Source organism: Thunnus thynnus, chromosome 24 (assembly GCF_963924715.1).
Source record: "Thunnus thynnus chromosome 24, fThuThy2.1, whole genome shotgun sequence".
In the NCBI taxonomy this organism is placed as follows: domain Eukaryota; kingdom Metazoa; phylum Chordata; class Actinopteri; order Scombriformes; family Scombridae; genus Thunnus; species Thunnus thynnus.
In genome coordinates this window covers 3,849,146-3,865,250 of record NC_089540.1, presented here as the reverse complement: position 1 = coordinate 3,865,250, position 16,105 = coordinate 3,849,146, and the positions used below count along the sequence as shown (strand labels likewise).

At 39.5% G+C, this 16,105-nt stretch overlaps 1 protein-coding gene across 1 annotated transcript in view; it reads right to left on the bottom strand.

Annotated features, from left to right (window-relative positions):
* Nucleotides 1-12,347, bottom strand: part of scn1lab (sodium channel, voltage-gated, type I like, alpha b) — a 46,087-nt gene extending 33,740 nt beyond the window's left edge. Inside the window, exons 1-2 of the mRNA XM_067583042.1 lie at nt 11,676-12,347; nt 1,623-1,942 (exon numbers count right to left, since the gene is read on the bottom strand). Of these exons, the coding sequence (XP_067439143.1) occupies nt 1,623-1,889 (267 nt within the window). The 5' untranslated portion in view covers nt 1,890-1,942; nt 11,676-12,347. The remainder of the gene's footprint in view (nt 1-1,622; nt 1,943-11,675) is intronic.
* Nucleotides 12,348-16,105: the final 3,758 nt, after the last annotated feature.

Genomic DNA, 16,105 nt, shown 5'->3' with positions numbered 1-16,105 from the left:
ATATATTTGCGGCTTTTCAAAGCTCTTGTGCATGTGTGATCAGTCGTAAAAGTAGAGACTAAGCTGGCCTCTCTGTGCGGCCTCTGCACACAGTCTGTGGTTGTTATAATAATGAAGCTGGATGAGTCCACCTCAGGCTGGACATGTTGGCACCACAGTTCAACTGGCACAACAGCTCAGATAGCACTTAGCACCTCTGTTGGCCCATACATGAAAGACTTGGCTGAACACAATTATGTTGAAATGGGATGTACATCTTGCCTGTTGAAATATCAAATGCTAATGTTGCCAATTTGTTTGAATTCTTCTTCTGGGAGAAGTATTCAGATACTTTAATTAAGTAGAAGTAGCAATACAACAATGTAAACATACTCTGTTACAAGTGAACAGTTGCTTAGGAATAGCTTGATATATTGGGAAATATGTGTCATTCGCTTTCTAGCCGAGAGTTCGATGAGAATGATACCACTCTTGTGTCTGTACACTATATACGAAGGTCTAGTCAGCTGCCAATTAGCTTAGTTTAGCATAAAGACCAGAAACAGGAGAAAACAGCTAACCTGGCTCTGTCCAAAGCTAACAAAAGCTCACTAATTTACATGTTATCTCAACAAGAAATAATCATGAACAGAATGTCCTGTGAAATCACAATTTGTTGTTTTTAAGTTTTGGTTTTTGTGCAGATTAAAGAAGATATAACATGCTACTGGATAGAGCTAGCTGTTTCCCCTTGTTCTCAGTCATTATGGTAAGCTAAGCTTAGCTAAACTAAACTAAGCCGGTCAACTTCATATTGTACAGACATGAGAGGGGTATCAACCTTCTCTTTCCAAGAAAATGAATAAGCGTATTTCCCAAAATGTCGAACTAGTCCGTTAAGTAAAAGTGCGGAACTGTAAAGAAACATTAAAAAGAAATATTCAGGTAAAGTAAAAGTAACTGATAATTCTGCTTATTTACAGTACTTGAGTAAATGTACTTGGTTACTTCCCACCATTGGTAGTTGCAAAGTATCTTTTCTTTGTAAAACATGTAAAATAGATCAATCATTACATTTTTCAAACATTCAAATGTCACTTTCTTTGATCCTCAGTTTCTAAGCTGTAAGACTGACACAACCCGCATTGAAGTTCGTCAAATTATCCGAAAGAATGAAGTCTATGAAACACATGGATAGCAGTGTCCGAGATTACAATATACTTTTTTAAATGAACGTTGATTAGTGTACCCATCAATAAAACCAGATCTGCTCTCACTGAGAGAAATTTATATATTCCATTCTAATCTGTTTTTACAAGAAGTTTGTCTTATGTGGGAGGAAATTGCTACATCTGCCCATGTGTTTTCTTAAAATAGTTTGTTAAGAGCATCCAGCAATTAACTTCAAGCTTTTAAGGACTAAAAAGCCTGGACTAGAAAGAAAGTAAAGACCTGTAATGGATCAGAATTCAATGCTGAGTCATGCCATAATTGAAGGCTGAATCAGTGTACATAATGATGCTTTAAACACGATTATTATTCATCTATTTTTAAGTCACAAACATGATTTACAGGTATCCATCCACATTAACTATGATGTTTGCATTTCATAAAATGACTCCATTAATAACTCTGAAACAGACCTTCTGATTGCTGTAGAAGGGGTCCATGTCCTCCAGAGGAGTGGACACCAGGGGGGGAGGGATGTCCCCATAGATGAAGGGGAGAGATTTCCCCGCCTCCAGGTCACTGTTGGGCTTGGGCCCATTTTCATCATCGCTGTCGCTGCGACGCTCCGTCCGTGGTCTCCGGGCCTCCTCCTCGGCGATGCGCCTCTCGATGGCGGCCAGCGACTCGGGGACGAAGGGGCGGAAGCTGTCAGGTCCGGGCGGTACAAGCAGCTGTGCCATCTTGTCATCCTGCTCCTTCAGAGGGCAGCGAGGGGCTCAGCTTCGGCAGGGAGCTGCAGAGAGAAGGGAGTCAGGGGGAAATGGGTCAAGAGTCAGGGCCAGGTTTCTGAAAATTGTTGGTATGTTCACCTTTGGAGGTCAACTTATCTTCCAGGATCATGCTGTAAGTATGAACTCCTGGAAGCCCTATCTGGATAAATAAGATGTAAAACATATAAGAATAAGGAAGTCTGTCTTTAGATTGTCTTCTCCCTCTAAAGACCTTTTCAGACACAGAATATGTAACATTCCTGGCTTCATCTACGTCCAGTTGTTGCTCTCATGTATTAATGTCATTTCCAGCAACCTGGATAGCAAATACAGTTGTGACTTGAAAAACCTGAGAAAAATCTTTTTTTTATCAGACAACAAATGAATATTTTTTATTTATTAAAAAGGTTAGAGGAGCCTATGGGGATTCTGGAAATACCTTTACACAACTTTCTGGATTTTTCAAAATATATAGTTTTCCAAAATCAGATGCTTAGTGCTGAGACTTGATTGTAATGGTAATACTTGAGAGGCACAAACTGTAGTTAAAGTAATGGCTTTTTTGTCATTCAGTAATAGGTCTATATAGTGTTCCTATCAGCTTTATTGCATTTACTGCATCTTATCTGGCACCTGGTGCGAGAGAGGGAGCAATGGCACTGCTATGAACAGCGGTAAGTGTTTTCTGTTCTCTTACAGGCTGCATTATTGATGGCTATTAAAACTTATTTTTCCACTGAACCATTTAAATCATCTTCATCTTCATCTTCATCATTTATCAGACAGAGAAGTCTGCTGTCTAATGTAAAAAGTCAGACATTCTCCAAGCATAGAATGACTTCACCTTAAGCTGGGACTGTTGTTTAATTCCTCACATGCTGTATGAAACATTTTTCCTGAATATTTGTTTATTTTTTGCTGGACATTTAAGCTGAAACGTTGCCTTTATGTTAATCTGATGGCATTCAATTCACACGTGTTGAAAGTGCTGCCTAAATGTTACTAGCTCCGACTTCAACATAAAAGCAGCTAAAGTGATTATCCAGACATGAGACGGCCATGTTGAATTGCCATCATATTTATATGACAATGTGCCTGTCTGAAAGGGGAGACATATGATCTGAGATGCTGAAATGGCCTTCATATTTTGACCATAACTATCTATTTAATGTATGATAATGGAAGGTGTGTCACAGACATAGATGCATTTGAAAGGCTGCTGGGGGAGAAATATAAAACATGAAAAGGAGCACATTTCACATGCAAATGGGGATATATATAGATAGATAGATAGATAGATAGATATACAGTACTTATACAGATACTTACACTTTATTGATCCCAAATTGGGAAATTCTTGTGTTACAGCAGTTTATTCAGGTATTGTAGAGTAAATACACAGTAAATATACGTATCAACACTAGAAGAGAGAAATACATATCTATAGAAAATATATAACAAAAAAATAAGATAGCTCAATACAAGAATATTAGAAAAAGCCTTAGACTATAAATATAATAAAATATAAACATAGGATAACATATTATTTGAAGGAGCAAAACAGAGTGGAGTTTGGTTGAGACAGAAACTGTAAAGCTGAGAGTTCTCTGTTTGACAGAGGTAAGGTGTTGTGGAGAATTACTGCTTTTGGCAGGAAAGATTTCCCGTATCAGTCCTTGTGACAGCAAAGCTGAACCAGTCTGTTAGAGAAAGTGCTCCGCTCTCGCTTAATAATGGATAACACTTTGTTCAGTGTCCTCCTCTCCACCACAACTTCAAAGGTGTCTGGTTTACAGCCAATTATGGATCTGGCCTTCTTAATCAGTTCATTAAGTCTGTTGGTGTCTCCGGCTCCAATGCTGTTCCCCCAGAAGACTACAGTGAAGTAAAGTGAACTGGCCACAACAGACTGGTAGAAGGTTTCCAACATCTTGCTGCACACATTGAAGGATCTCACCTTCCTCAGGAACTTGAGTCTGATCACCTCCTTTTTATATACAGCCTTGATATGTTGGTCTTCCAGTTCAGTCTGTTGTCGATATGGACACATAGGTCATGTCAACATCCTCTCCCAGAATGCACAGGGGTTGTGTAGCCATCCATGGGCGCCTAGTTATGTTTTAAAATGAGGGAGCAAACTTGGAAAGACACTTAATTAGTTGGGGGGTCTGGGAGTCTTCCTAAAGGAATTTAAAACAAATTTCCTGCATTTCTACATCACCTAACCTCTTGGATTCAGTCAAGATACAGCCACCTGCACCAGTCTAGATGAGTAAGACTGAGGGTGCTACGTAAACCAAGAATGCATCAGTATATAATTGGGTGGATCAGGACAGGAAATGAGTACTAGAAGAATGGCTATTTCCTACCTGAAATTATATTTATAAAAACATTATGTAGCCTAAATATGTAGCCTGGTAGTAGGTTGCAGGCTATTAGGCCGTCTTCAAGGTCAAACAAGGAAAAACAATTTATATAAATGAAATAGCCTTACAACACATCACGATATGATTTGGATAATTAAACCTGATTAAACAATGTTAAACCTGAAGGTTGCTGTTCTCAATACTCACAAAGCTGTCTTCAAAGTATAACAATTGCAACAAAGTAGAAAGAATTTAGATGAATGAAATGGCCTCACAACAACTATCTAATTCCAATCCCACCTGTTTATTTTACACACAAGTTCTAGTGGGAGCTATTCTCAATAGCACCACTGGCTGATGTAGTTGTGTAATGTTGTAGTAATGTTATAAAAGAATGATTAATCATAAAGCAGATCATTTAACCTACATTATGTCTCCCAGAAGAGCCACTGACAGAGATTGCTTTGAGCAGCACGTATGGGAATAAATTTCGATATAACAGATTTGTGTATATTTCTTGCTGGTGCACTGTGCTGCTCTGTCTTCTCTGTCTGTGTGTTGTCCAGCGTCCTCTTTTCATGCCGTGACGTTATTGATTATGAATTTTTCATTTTCACTGCGTGAGAAAAGGGATGTGTGTAAATTTCATCATCAGACAGTGTATGCATAGGCTTTGTGCAGACATCCGTGTACCTCCAATTTGTTGTGATCACGTGGCCACTACGCTGTCTTCCTGTGGACGCTGATCTACTGTGCATGTGTGGTATGCATCCTCCAAGTGCACTCCAGAAAGTAGTATAAACTACATGTGCGTGGTGTTCGCAGCTGTCCATGTACGTGTCCACTCAAGTGTGTGTGGTGTGGTGTGTGGTGGAGGAGACAGCTGAGGGCGGTGAACTAAACCTGTTGAAGAAACAGTTTAGTTCATTTGCCCTCTCCAGGCTGCTCACTGGTTATCTGTCTCTCACCTTGAACCCAATGATTTCCTTCATTCCAGCCCACACATCCCTTGCATTGTTCTGCTGGAGTTTGGCCTCCAGCCTCCTCCTGTAGGAGTCCTTGTACTCCCTCAGCTTCACCTTCAGGTCGTGCTCAGTTCTTCCCTGTCCCCAGACCTGATGGCTTTCTCCTTCTTATTAAGAAGTACTTTCAGGTCACTGGTGATCCAGGGCTTGTTGTTAGGGAAGCAGCATACAGTCCGGGCTGGCGAGGTGGTGTGTTCACAGAATTTGATGTATTCTGTCATGCAGTCTGTCATGCTGTTGATGTCCTTCACATGTGGCTCACAAAGCACATCCCAGTCTGTAGACTCAAATCAGTCCTGCAGAACTTCATTAGCCTCCTGAGTTCACCTCTTCACAGTCCTTGTGGATGCAGACTGACGTTGGACAAGAGGGACATACTTTGGTGTAAGCAGGACCAGGTTGTTATCAGATCTGCCAAGGGTTAGAAGGGCAGTGGCACTTTCTCTGGTGGGGCAGTTAACATACTGATAAAATGAAGGAAATGTTTTGTCCAGTGTGATATGATTGAATTACCCAGTAATGGCATCAAAAGCATTATGATGCTGAGTTTGAAGTCTTGCAACAGAGGAGTGAATGGTTTGCTGATGGAGGAATATAGACAGCAAGAACAATGGTGGACGAGGACTCTCTCAGCAAGTAATATAATATAATAATATAATATGGATGCTTCCCCACAGCTAGCAGTTCACAGAAACATTCCTTCACATTAACATGTCCAGGATTGCACCACCTTTCAGTCACATACAGTAAAATCCCTCCTCCCTTTTCTTACTACTCTGTATAATGTCCCTGTCCACTCAAACAATCCTGAAGTCAGCTACAGCCGCACTGTGAACCGGGAAGTCCGAGTGCAGCCATGTCTCCGTGAAACACAAAATGTTGCTGTCACGGTATTCCCTCTGGGTCTTGGTCAGTGTGCCAAGCTCGTCCATCTTATTGGCCAAGGATCTCACATTCCCCATGATTGCTGAAACAGAGGGTTTATATTTCCTCTTCTTCGCTCTCCACTTAGCTCAAACTCTACAACCCCGGCGTCGCCTGTGCAGGTCCTTCGGGATTTCAGGCCTTGCTCTGGGCAGTAGCACTGGTTTACTCAATGCAATAAGCTGGCAGTGTGAGTAAACAATGCCCTCACTCTCTGCATAGCTCTCCATTTGGAGTGACTAATTCCATTTGGAGTGACTAATACCAATTTGAGTGCCTTATAACACAATAGTCGCCTGTTTTATAACTGATGACTAGAATTCATATCAGAAATATCATGTGGAAAAATCACAAACCTAATATATTAATATGCCAGTAATTTAAACAACAAACCAACTGTCTGCTAAAAGGCATATTTATGTCCCTACTCCATGGAGGAGAAAGAAAAACTGCGTTGTGTGTCTCACTGACCTGTGAGTAGAATATTTTAATCAAAGCAGTTAGAGGTTACAGGTAAGGGCTTTAGAGAGGCAGTAAACAGGGGTCTCACGTGGTGACTTCAGCTGATGCACAGGGGCACAAAAATAGCCAGCAGCAACGGAGTCAAACAGCATGAGACACTGACTGAATATGGAGAAAGTGGATTATGGCGAGTTAGAGGCAGTAAAGCTGTTAAATAAATTGCCATTTCATCACATAATTAATCGGTAGATGGCCTTAAATTAGAAAAAAAACTTGAATGAACTGCTCCCACAATAACTTCATGTAGAAAACATATTAAGTCACCAGCAATTATCGATTTGTCACTCCTGCACTAATCAGCACCAACAAAAGTTTCCCCACCCTTCACACCCAGAAGCCCATCATGTTCCCCTAGGAATAATTGGAGGCACACAAACAAGATCTTCCCAAAAAACCCTGGTGAGCCATTATCAGCATGTCCTTGGTGCCTCCTAGTCTCTACAGTGTCTCAGGTGGGTCCTGTTCCTTGTGGGACACCGTACTAGCCCAAAAAACAAGAACCTCCCCTCTGGCAGAATTGCAAAAGTGATGTCTCCTTGAGTCATCCGCTTTTCATCCTTTCCTAAATAGAAATGGAGGAACAGGGACTGTCTCAGCCACTACAACCTAGTTCTCTTTCCATTTCAAAAGATACGGGTAGAGCAAGAGAAAATTTTAAGCTATTTTGACATTCAGTCCTCGCCTGTATAGCAAGCAACCCAAGGAAAATGTGTAATTCAGCATCATCCCCCAAGCAGGGTAATGCTTAGGCATGATTTTTACTGAGGATTACTAATTTGGGACTTTATGTGTCATGTCTAACAGTGCCTCAGTGTCATACTACTGCCAAAACTCATACTCACAACTCCTTATTTTACACATCTCTGAAAGCAAACTTACATTTCTCATCATTTGCATCTGGGAAGTCAAAAGTGATGTGACCAGTGTGACCCCACTGACAATGAATGTCAAGGAATTGTATTCTTAATTTAAACAAAAAGATCTACTTCTCTGAATGAAAATATAAAAACCCAGCAACATAAAGCAGATTCTCAACTATGGCATTCTCTCATAGGATATCTTGTTTCTATACAATATTATGCAAAGTAATATAAATTGATAAGATGCCCTTGTTTCTTAGGGAAACACAGCTTAAGGATTTAAGGAATTACACTAATTTCTTACTGAGAAGAGGATAAGAAGATCAATACCACTCTCATATCTGTCTTTTTAATCAAACAGCCTGCAGCTGGGTAGCTAGTTTAGCATAAAAACTGGAAACAGGAGGAAATAGCAAATAAGCCAATTACCCAAAATGTCAAACTATCTCCTTAATTCATGCTGCTCAGAATAATGCAAAGTCTGAACATCTACAGTTCCATGACAACAAAGCAAGCTCAATCTGCTGATGAGGACTGTATCATACAGTCAAAAGCTCAAGAAAAGGCGAGTGAGCGGACCATGAGTCGACATTGTTAAAATCAGGGTTATAGTTTTTATGTTATAGTTTTGTCACCAAATCAACTCTTTGATTGGACAAACAACTCTTAAATCAACACTTGCCTACTGCAAACATGTGTAACTTAAAAACTGAACTGCAGTTACCATTGAAATGTGAAGATTTTTGTCCTAAATACAGGACAAAATGGATTTTTATACTATAACACAAATCATTTGAGATTTATTTTTTAAATTTCTTGATGTGAGAGCCAAACCGGAAGAAAAGAAGAGATGAGTGATATGGCTCATAAGCTCCACTCAGCCAAGCAAAGCATCTATCAACACTGGAGTGACGGATTATTACAGAGCCAACGAATATTGTGTTTCAAAGAATTCATCAGCCATAAACTGTGAATTAATTAGCTTCTCCCATAGGGGAGTCACATAAAACACATCTGCTTGTGTCCCAAAGACTGCCCAAGGACCCAATGTTGTGATGTGTGACCTGACAGCTTGTCTAGCATGAGCTCCAGGATGGTGGGGGGTTGTGAGGCCTGATCGACCCTGTAGGCCCAACATCCACACCCACCTCTGAGCTCAGCGATCAGCGCGGTCATCCCTGCAGTCAGATATAACATGACAGACTGAAAACATGTAGGGACAGCAGACATTTCCGCACTTATGTATCCTGGCACTGAGAGGAATCAAAGTATCTATGAAATCACAAGCAATCTGGTTCACAGCTATCAGTGTTACACATGGATACAGCATTTTTAGTAGACATCTTATGATGAATCTTTTTTCTAATGGCCAGTAAAAAGACATCCTCCATGGCCTTTTAAATGATGATAGCAGCGTCAGTAGGGCAACGTACTGGCCTAGCAGTTAAAGAACAGGTTCATATTTTTTTAAAGTGCATCTTTATACAACACTCACATGTCCATAAGTGCACTGAAGCAGTTTTTGTTTGCTGTGATTGTTGGTCCTCTTCATACTGGCTGTTAAAGTCACAATGAAATGGAAGTTAAGAGTGTCTTGAGCTTCTATTTGTGCAGTGTAAAATTACAATGTACAATGCTTCAGATTTGATTGGACAACTAGTCGCTAGTTGCCCCAAAACACATTTGATTGGACACATTTTTGTACACACCCCTGAGTACAAGATGAGTCATCAAACATAATACAGGATGAAAAGACAGGAATTTTGATATAAAAATACCCAAAAATGAGGCTCACAGAATTATAACAATCTTGGACATTTTAGTTGTTATTTCAATGTCTTTAAAAGATCCCAAAAATGGCCTCGAAAATTCGGACAAAGCTACCACAATGTTTCAACAGTCTGATGTAGATAAATAAAGTGGGTATCCTTCAAAGTTTTTCAAAGTCTTTTCAGTAAAAACTTCCCCTTTTTTGTTACCATATCTGCACCACAGCTCGGCAAGTTACTAGTGTTTGGGGAAACACTTGATGCATTTTACACAGAACAATGACTGTAGATTTTGTCCTCCATCCTTTACATTGAAATCATGTTATCTCTTAGTTATCTCTTAACAGCTGGTACAGAGAGGAGGAACAATCTCAGCAACCTAAAAGCTGCTTTAATGCACATATGGGCATACATGTATTGTTGTAAGACAGACTTGAAAAATTGTGAATCTGTCCTTTAAGGTCCTTATCACGTCACAAAAAGGTCACAGGTTTGATCTCCATAACAATTCCACCTCCTTTAAAGTGTGCTTGAGCAAAACTCTTTTTTTTTTTTTAAATCCATGAACTGATGTTTCGCTGAGAGGGAGAGCAGTAAAAAAGCAGCTGCCTCAGGAAACAAACAAGTGGCATCCTACGTCAACGTATCAGACACAACAAATACCTCTCCAGTGTTCTTGAACAAGACATTTGCTCTCTGCTAGTTAAATCTACCTGTGCCGCTGAATGACTAAAATTTCAGCTGACATGGTGTCAAAGGGCGCTGCTGTCCATGGTGCTTAAAGAAGAAGAGCAAGGAAAAAAACGGCTAACTGAGAAAACAGACGACACACAAGCATTCTGACACCTATGACACATTTTCAATGTTTTTGAATCTACTTATAAGAAGCTAAAGATAGCAGACATCTGTATGGTAACCCTTCTTTTATTTCAGGGCTGTCGCATTGATTTTGTATCCAACTAATAGCTACAGATAGAGTAGGTGGACAGAATAGCTCGTAAGGCTGATTATAAATCAGAAATAAAGCAACGGCGGGAGACAGACGATACCTTAATTGTCGCTCGTTTCAAAACGAGCAGAGGGGGCCGCAGCAGCTGTCGCCATGTTGATTATGTCTTCGGAAAAAAAAAAACGCCGACACTTTACGCATCATATTCCCCACAGACGAGAGCCTGTCGAAGTAACCGCGGCCATCATCTCTTCCCCCCCTTCCAGACACACTCACACACACACACATACACACACACACACGCGCACACCGGTGAGAGACCGACCGAGGTTTGCCCACACTAGGGTCCGGGGGCCACCTGTGATCTTTAGCTGTGGTTGAAATGGCTCCCATATAGGCTAAACCAGGAGTGCTTAAATTGAATTAATTTATTCATTTTCTGCGGTTGTTATACCTGTTTCACTCTCTCACTTTATCATTTCTTCATCTTCCCAAAATGTAAATACAGAACCATCAACTGAAGTGTCTTATATGAGCGTAAACGAGTCAAATATGTGAATTCTTTCCATGAGTAAAAAGGTATAGGAGAAGTCCTACCATAAACCACTGAGTGGGTCTTGAATGAGTCTGGGCGTGTCCTTGCCAGATGTGTGTCTATTGCTTTTATTCAATCCTATAGGAGGAAGCAGCTGGTTTACCAAAAGCAGAAACAGACCTTTGTTTCTCTTGTCACTCTGCACGGTCGCTTATTTCTGAAACCTGTGGATTTTGCACCACTTTTTTTTCTTTTTTTCCCCCTTTATACATGTCATGAATAGGTAACATTTAACACCAAAGGGCCTGAAGCTATGAGGGCTATCCCCCCCACCCCCCTCCAACACGCCGGGGGATGCTTATAGCCTATTTGACGCCGATTTTGTTTGTCACAATTAGTCCACAATATATATCACAAATGAATGAAAATTTGCACAGTTTATAAGTCAGATATAGCTCAATTAATCTATTAATTGGTTCAATGAAGTGGCTTTTCCTAACACATATTTCTCTGTAATTATAAGCGTGTCTTTAAGGGCGAAATAATTGTAAAATCTTTATTAGCCTGTCAATGTATAGGCCTATCACGAGCGCAATTAGCGGAGGGATATCATAACAGATAAATTGTTATAAGGGTTTTAAAAATGTTATTACGTTTCGTCTGTTGCCTATAAAAAACCGTTAACGTAGCTTATATTGTCTTGTCTGGACAAAGACATAAAATCTAAATCCGAATATCCATCAGTGAAAGTACACTCACACTAGAAAAAGGTAGATAGACCTTTCTCCACAGATCTGGATACTCACCACCATTACGGTGCCCAGCAGGTGGGGACCCTGAAGGTGGATCCCATATCCGAAAGAATAATCCTTTTTTTTAAGCGGATAGCGCGTCAATTAGCGATTTAAACCCTCGTCTCCTTTTGAGAAATCCTGTTCGAGGGTTGATGGATTATCATTTAATAAGCGCTCCTTTGATTTTTTTTTCTTTTCTTTTTTTTTTTTTTTAGCCGCCCTTGCTTGCCGTGGAGAAATCAATCCGCGCTTCCGGTTGGTTAGGCATCACAGGCGGGGAATGAATGTCCTTAAAGCTGTGGCTGTCGCAAGATGGCCTGGATGTACACTTCTAGAAAATAGGAAAGTCACAAGGGAAACAGAGCGGAGAAGTAGAGAAACCCACCTGCTGTCACCGATAAGAAGAAAAGAATAATTGAAATGAGGTCTTCCTATTCTCTTATCAACCACAAGCCTATTTCATATTAAATAGTTCATATTTATTTTATATGGTAGCTGTTTACCATATGTTTATCATCACAACTATCATCCTATAAATTAACCATAAAATCAACATTGTTTTGTAAGTTGCCTATTTTAATATAGACCCACATATCCACCCTACAGCTATTTAATAAGAGAAAATGTTTTTTCCAAGCGTTTTAAACACTGTTAATATGTGAAGTAATGGGTACAAACTTAAGGTAAAAGCTATTATTATGATTATGACTCATTTTCTATTATATAGGATACATTTTTCTACTGGACAAACAAGACATAATCAGAGATTATACTTTCTATTACTGATTACAGTAAATACTAAACTATCGTTTATGAATATGTTGCATCCTTGTTTATGCAACTGAAGCTCTACTTCTATGTGCATTGGTTATATTGTATTGATGGTGTCAAGTGGCTGGAGGTTGGAGTTTAAAATAAGAAAATGAATTGTTTTCTAATGATTTTGCTAAAATGGAGGTGGAGGTTGAGGGGCAGGTAACTGGTATGTACGTGCTCACGTGGAGACCTCATTGGGGTACAGACATCATAAGGACAAACGTACAGGACTCCCTCTGCATGTTTCTTGTGAAGTTGTGCCACCTGCTGGACAGCTGCTTCAATTACACCCAAACACATTTACATTACATAACAGCTACACTGTGGAATAAAGTTTATTCTCCTGTTGTCCTCTTGTTGAGAATAATATGGTTCTCTTGTGAAACATCTAAAGTCACATGACTATGAGGAAAACATAAAAGTAGACAAATTATGACCTCAAACACCAAACAACTCAGATGCTAAAACTTAAATTTCATATACACTTCGTGCACGGTTGTGTGAGTCACTAGGAAAGTAAATTCCATTTGGGAAATGAAAAAGAGGTTGAACTACATCCGTCACCCGCACACTCACAGTCAGCAGATGTAGGCACACCCCTGAGATAAATTTAGCATGTCACTCTCACATGGGAGCACACACTTTCACTTCACCATACAAACATAACTTTTCAACACCTCCTTCGAACACATCTACAAGAAAGTTTATGTAATTTGTTTCATCTTATTTATTTCTTTCCCTTTTTTTTACCTATTCATATTCTTTTTTGCTCGGTGAGTTTATATGCTTGTTGTTTATCTTGTTTACTTACTACAACCAACTGTGCAGTTTGTATTAGGGATGGGAGGATGTTTCATTTCTACCGTTGCAGTTTGATTTATTCAGTAAATCTCCCTAAACAACGTCCTCTGATATGGTGACGCATTTTCTACTGTTTGCTCACAGCAATATTAAGCTTTGTGAGTGGTGTCAAGTGCTTTGTGGGGTTTTTTTGCCCTGGGTTTCACCTTTTATGCCACATAGTCAGCTCTGAAACTGTGACTGGGGGAGCATGAAAGTGACACTGTGTAATTTTATGATTATAATAAAAAGATGCTACAGTTGAACAACAATCAGTGTTCCTGAGAGAAGAATTGATTTTTGGTGACTAATTTTGTCTTCTTTATTTATTTAATTTTACTGTAATACTTATAGTTTATACTCTAATAGTAAATCATCAGTCTTAGTTTTCTATTAATGAAACTAAACATAAAGTAATTTTCAGAGTTTTTGCATTAATACTACAGATATTTAGGCCACATTTCCTATTCTTTTGTTTGGTATATGGAAGACATGAAGACCAGTTTCTTTATAATGTGTTATTTAGTAGATTAATATGAGTGTATGTAAATAAATAGCATTCATCATGCCCCCCCGTTTCAGAAATGAAGTCTTCATCTTTCATACCCGACATGCTTGTAAAATAGCACTCACTGTCATACTGTATTACTAAGAATCAAATACAGAGGTTAAGTGGGTCTATGAGATCACATTTTACATATGTAACACTTAATAATATGCTGCTTGTAACTGTACAGTTGCAGATGAAGCCAGTCGGCGTCATATAATTATGTAGTCAACCCAAATCATACAAGTTTGACTTTATGTGTGAACACAACACTCTTAACTCTGAGGTTTGAGGACATCATTTAAAAAATGTTTAACAGATATTTATGGTTTCCTCTCAACAGAATTCAAATATGAACTACTGCTAATAATGTGTAGATATACAGTGTTTCCCTGCTCGTACCCCACCAGTGTGAACAATGTTTCCAAAGCTGAGTTGTTCTACTTGGCAGCTATGTGTGACTTAGCTGCATGTTTCATTAGAAGCCGTGTGATGAATTTGGGAGCTTTGTTCAGACTGCAGGATGTCAGAATTAGGTTGTAGCATGCCGCTTTGCTCAAAGGAAGGCTTCCATTTGGTTATGTCGCTTTGCACAACACTCCAAATTAGCCCTCTGTCACTGGCTCTGCCCCTGTTACGTTACAGTTCACATGAGTTTGTGTGCATGTACGCACATTTTGCTTCTTTCTATAAATGTTCAGGTGAAAAAACAGAACATAGATGGAGCAGTATACACATTCTGTACACTTCTGGGTAAAAACTTCCTGAGTTTACATGAATCTATTCAAGAATCCAGTTTACATGAGCCTACACATGGATGTTAACATTGAACGTTGAGTAGAGGATAACAGGGAGGAAATGAACTCATATTGTTGCCATTTTCATTTCCTTTCACAGGAAAAATAAAGCTTGTCAGTATCACGCCACTTATTTGTAGCTAGTCCAGAGTGGAAATTAGCTAAATCTATTTCTGACCACAAGTGAATGCATTTAAGACAACCAGATGGAAACAAACTGACAATTTAACACCTTCTACCTTCACCTTCGCAGCGGAGTTTAAACTCTGCGGTGTGCGTGTGTTTGTCCGGGCTGCCTTCCATTTCCACACACGATAAGTGATGATACAGAGCGACAGACTGGATGGTGTGACTAACTGACTCTCTGTTCATCTGTTAGTCATCAAAAGAAGTTCATTAACTTAGACAGTCACACAGTGATCTGTTTACTGCAGCCAGAAAGAAATCCATTGAGTCTCCACTGACAGACTTCACAATGAGATTACAAGATTACAGTCAGCGTGGACATGTGTTCCCTGTGCTTAATTTGATTAAAACTCCCACTTAACTGCCTGTTACCGCTCACCTACTGTATGCAGATGAATCAGGAGCTTATAATCAATTTGTGTATTACAAAAGATTGTTACTGTAAGAGAGATTTGGCTAATCACATATTAATTGAATAGAAATATAAAACCCTGGAAGCTCTGATACCACTAGTTTAATACTTCCCAGGAGTTATTTTTTAATCTTTTTGCACCAACTGCTAGTTAGTGAACATGTTTCACTCAACTGGGTTATACAAGGAGGTGGAGAGAGAAATAGCTTTGTAGAAGCAAGAGAGTGCAATTTTCCAGTGGTGAAAAATCAGTCTTGTGCAAAACTGAAAGTCTGATACTGTGACTGCACTGAATTCTAGACTACTGTCAGGGGGGGGGGGATACTGGTGTCTCTGCCTCTTTGATGGATTTCTTTATGGTTGCTGATTCACTGCTGTAGCTGTGATGCGAATACTTACTTGTAACATCACCTCAATTATGTTTAGCTGGTTTAAAGAAAAAAACCATTAAACAACAAGGTGGAGGAGTGTTAACTGAGCCATCAAGCTCTAATTTACCTTTTAACACCATTATCTTCTTATTGTCCACTGACAGTCTTTTTTTTTTATTAGTAAAAGGGAATTAAGTTAGAAATAATCTACAAAGTACAGAGTGGTACTGCTTAGAGAAGGAACTCAGTGTGTGTTCATGCTATATGGACAACAGTATAGCTGATCACTAATAATTTAGCCAGATCCTATAGAGAGGATCAGTAGCTTATGTGGATTAGAGGCCTTTTTTACAAATTGGGTATGTGCACCCTTTCCAATGTTCATGTGGTTAGGGAAAAGCTTTCACATTGCAGATCGGTCTAACAGGTTACCATGTACATGCCCGTGCAAAAATGCTCCCTTCACCACCACC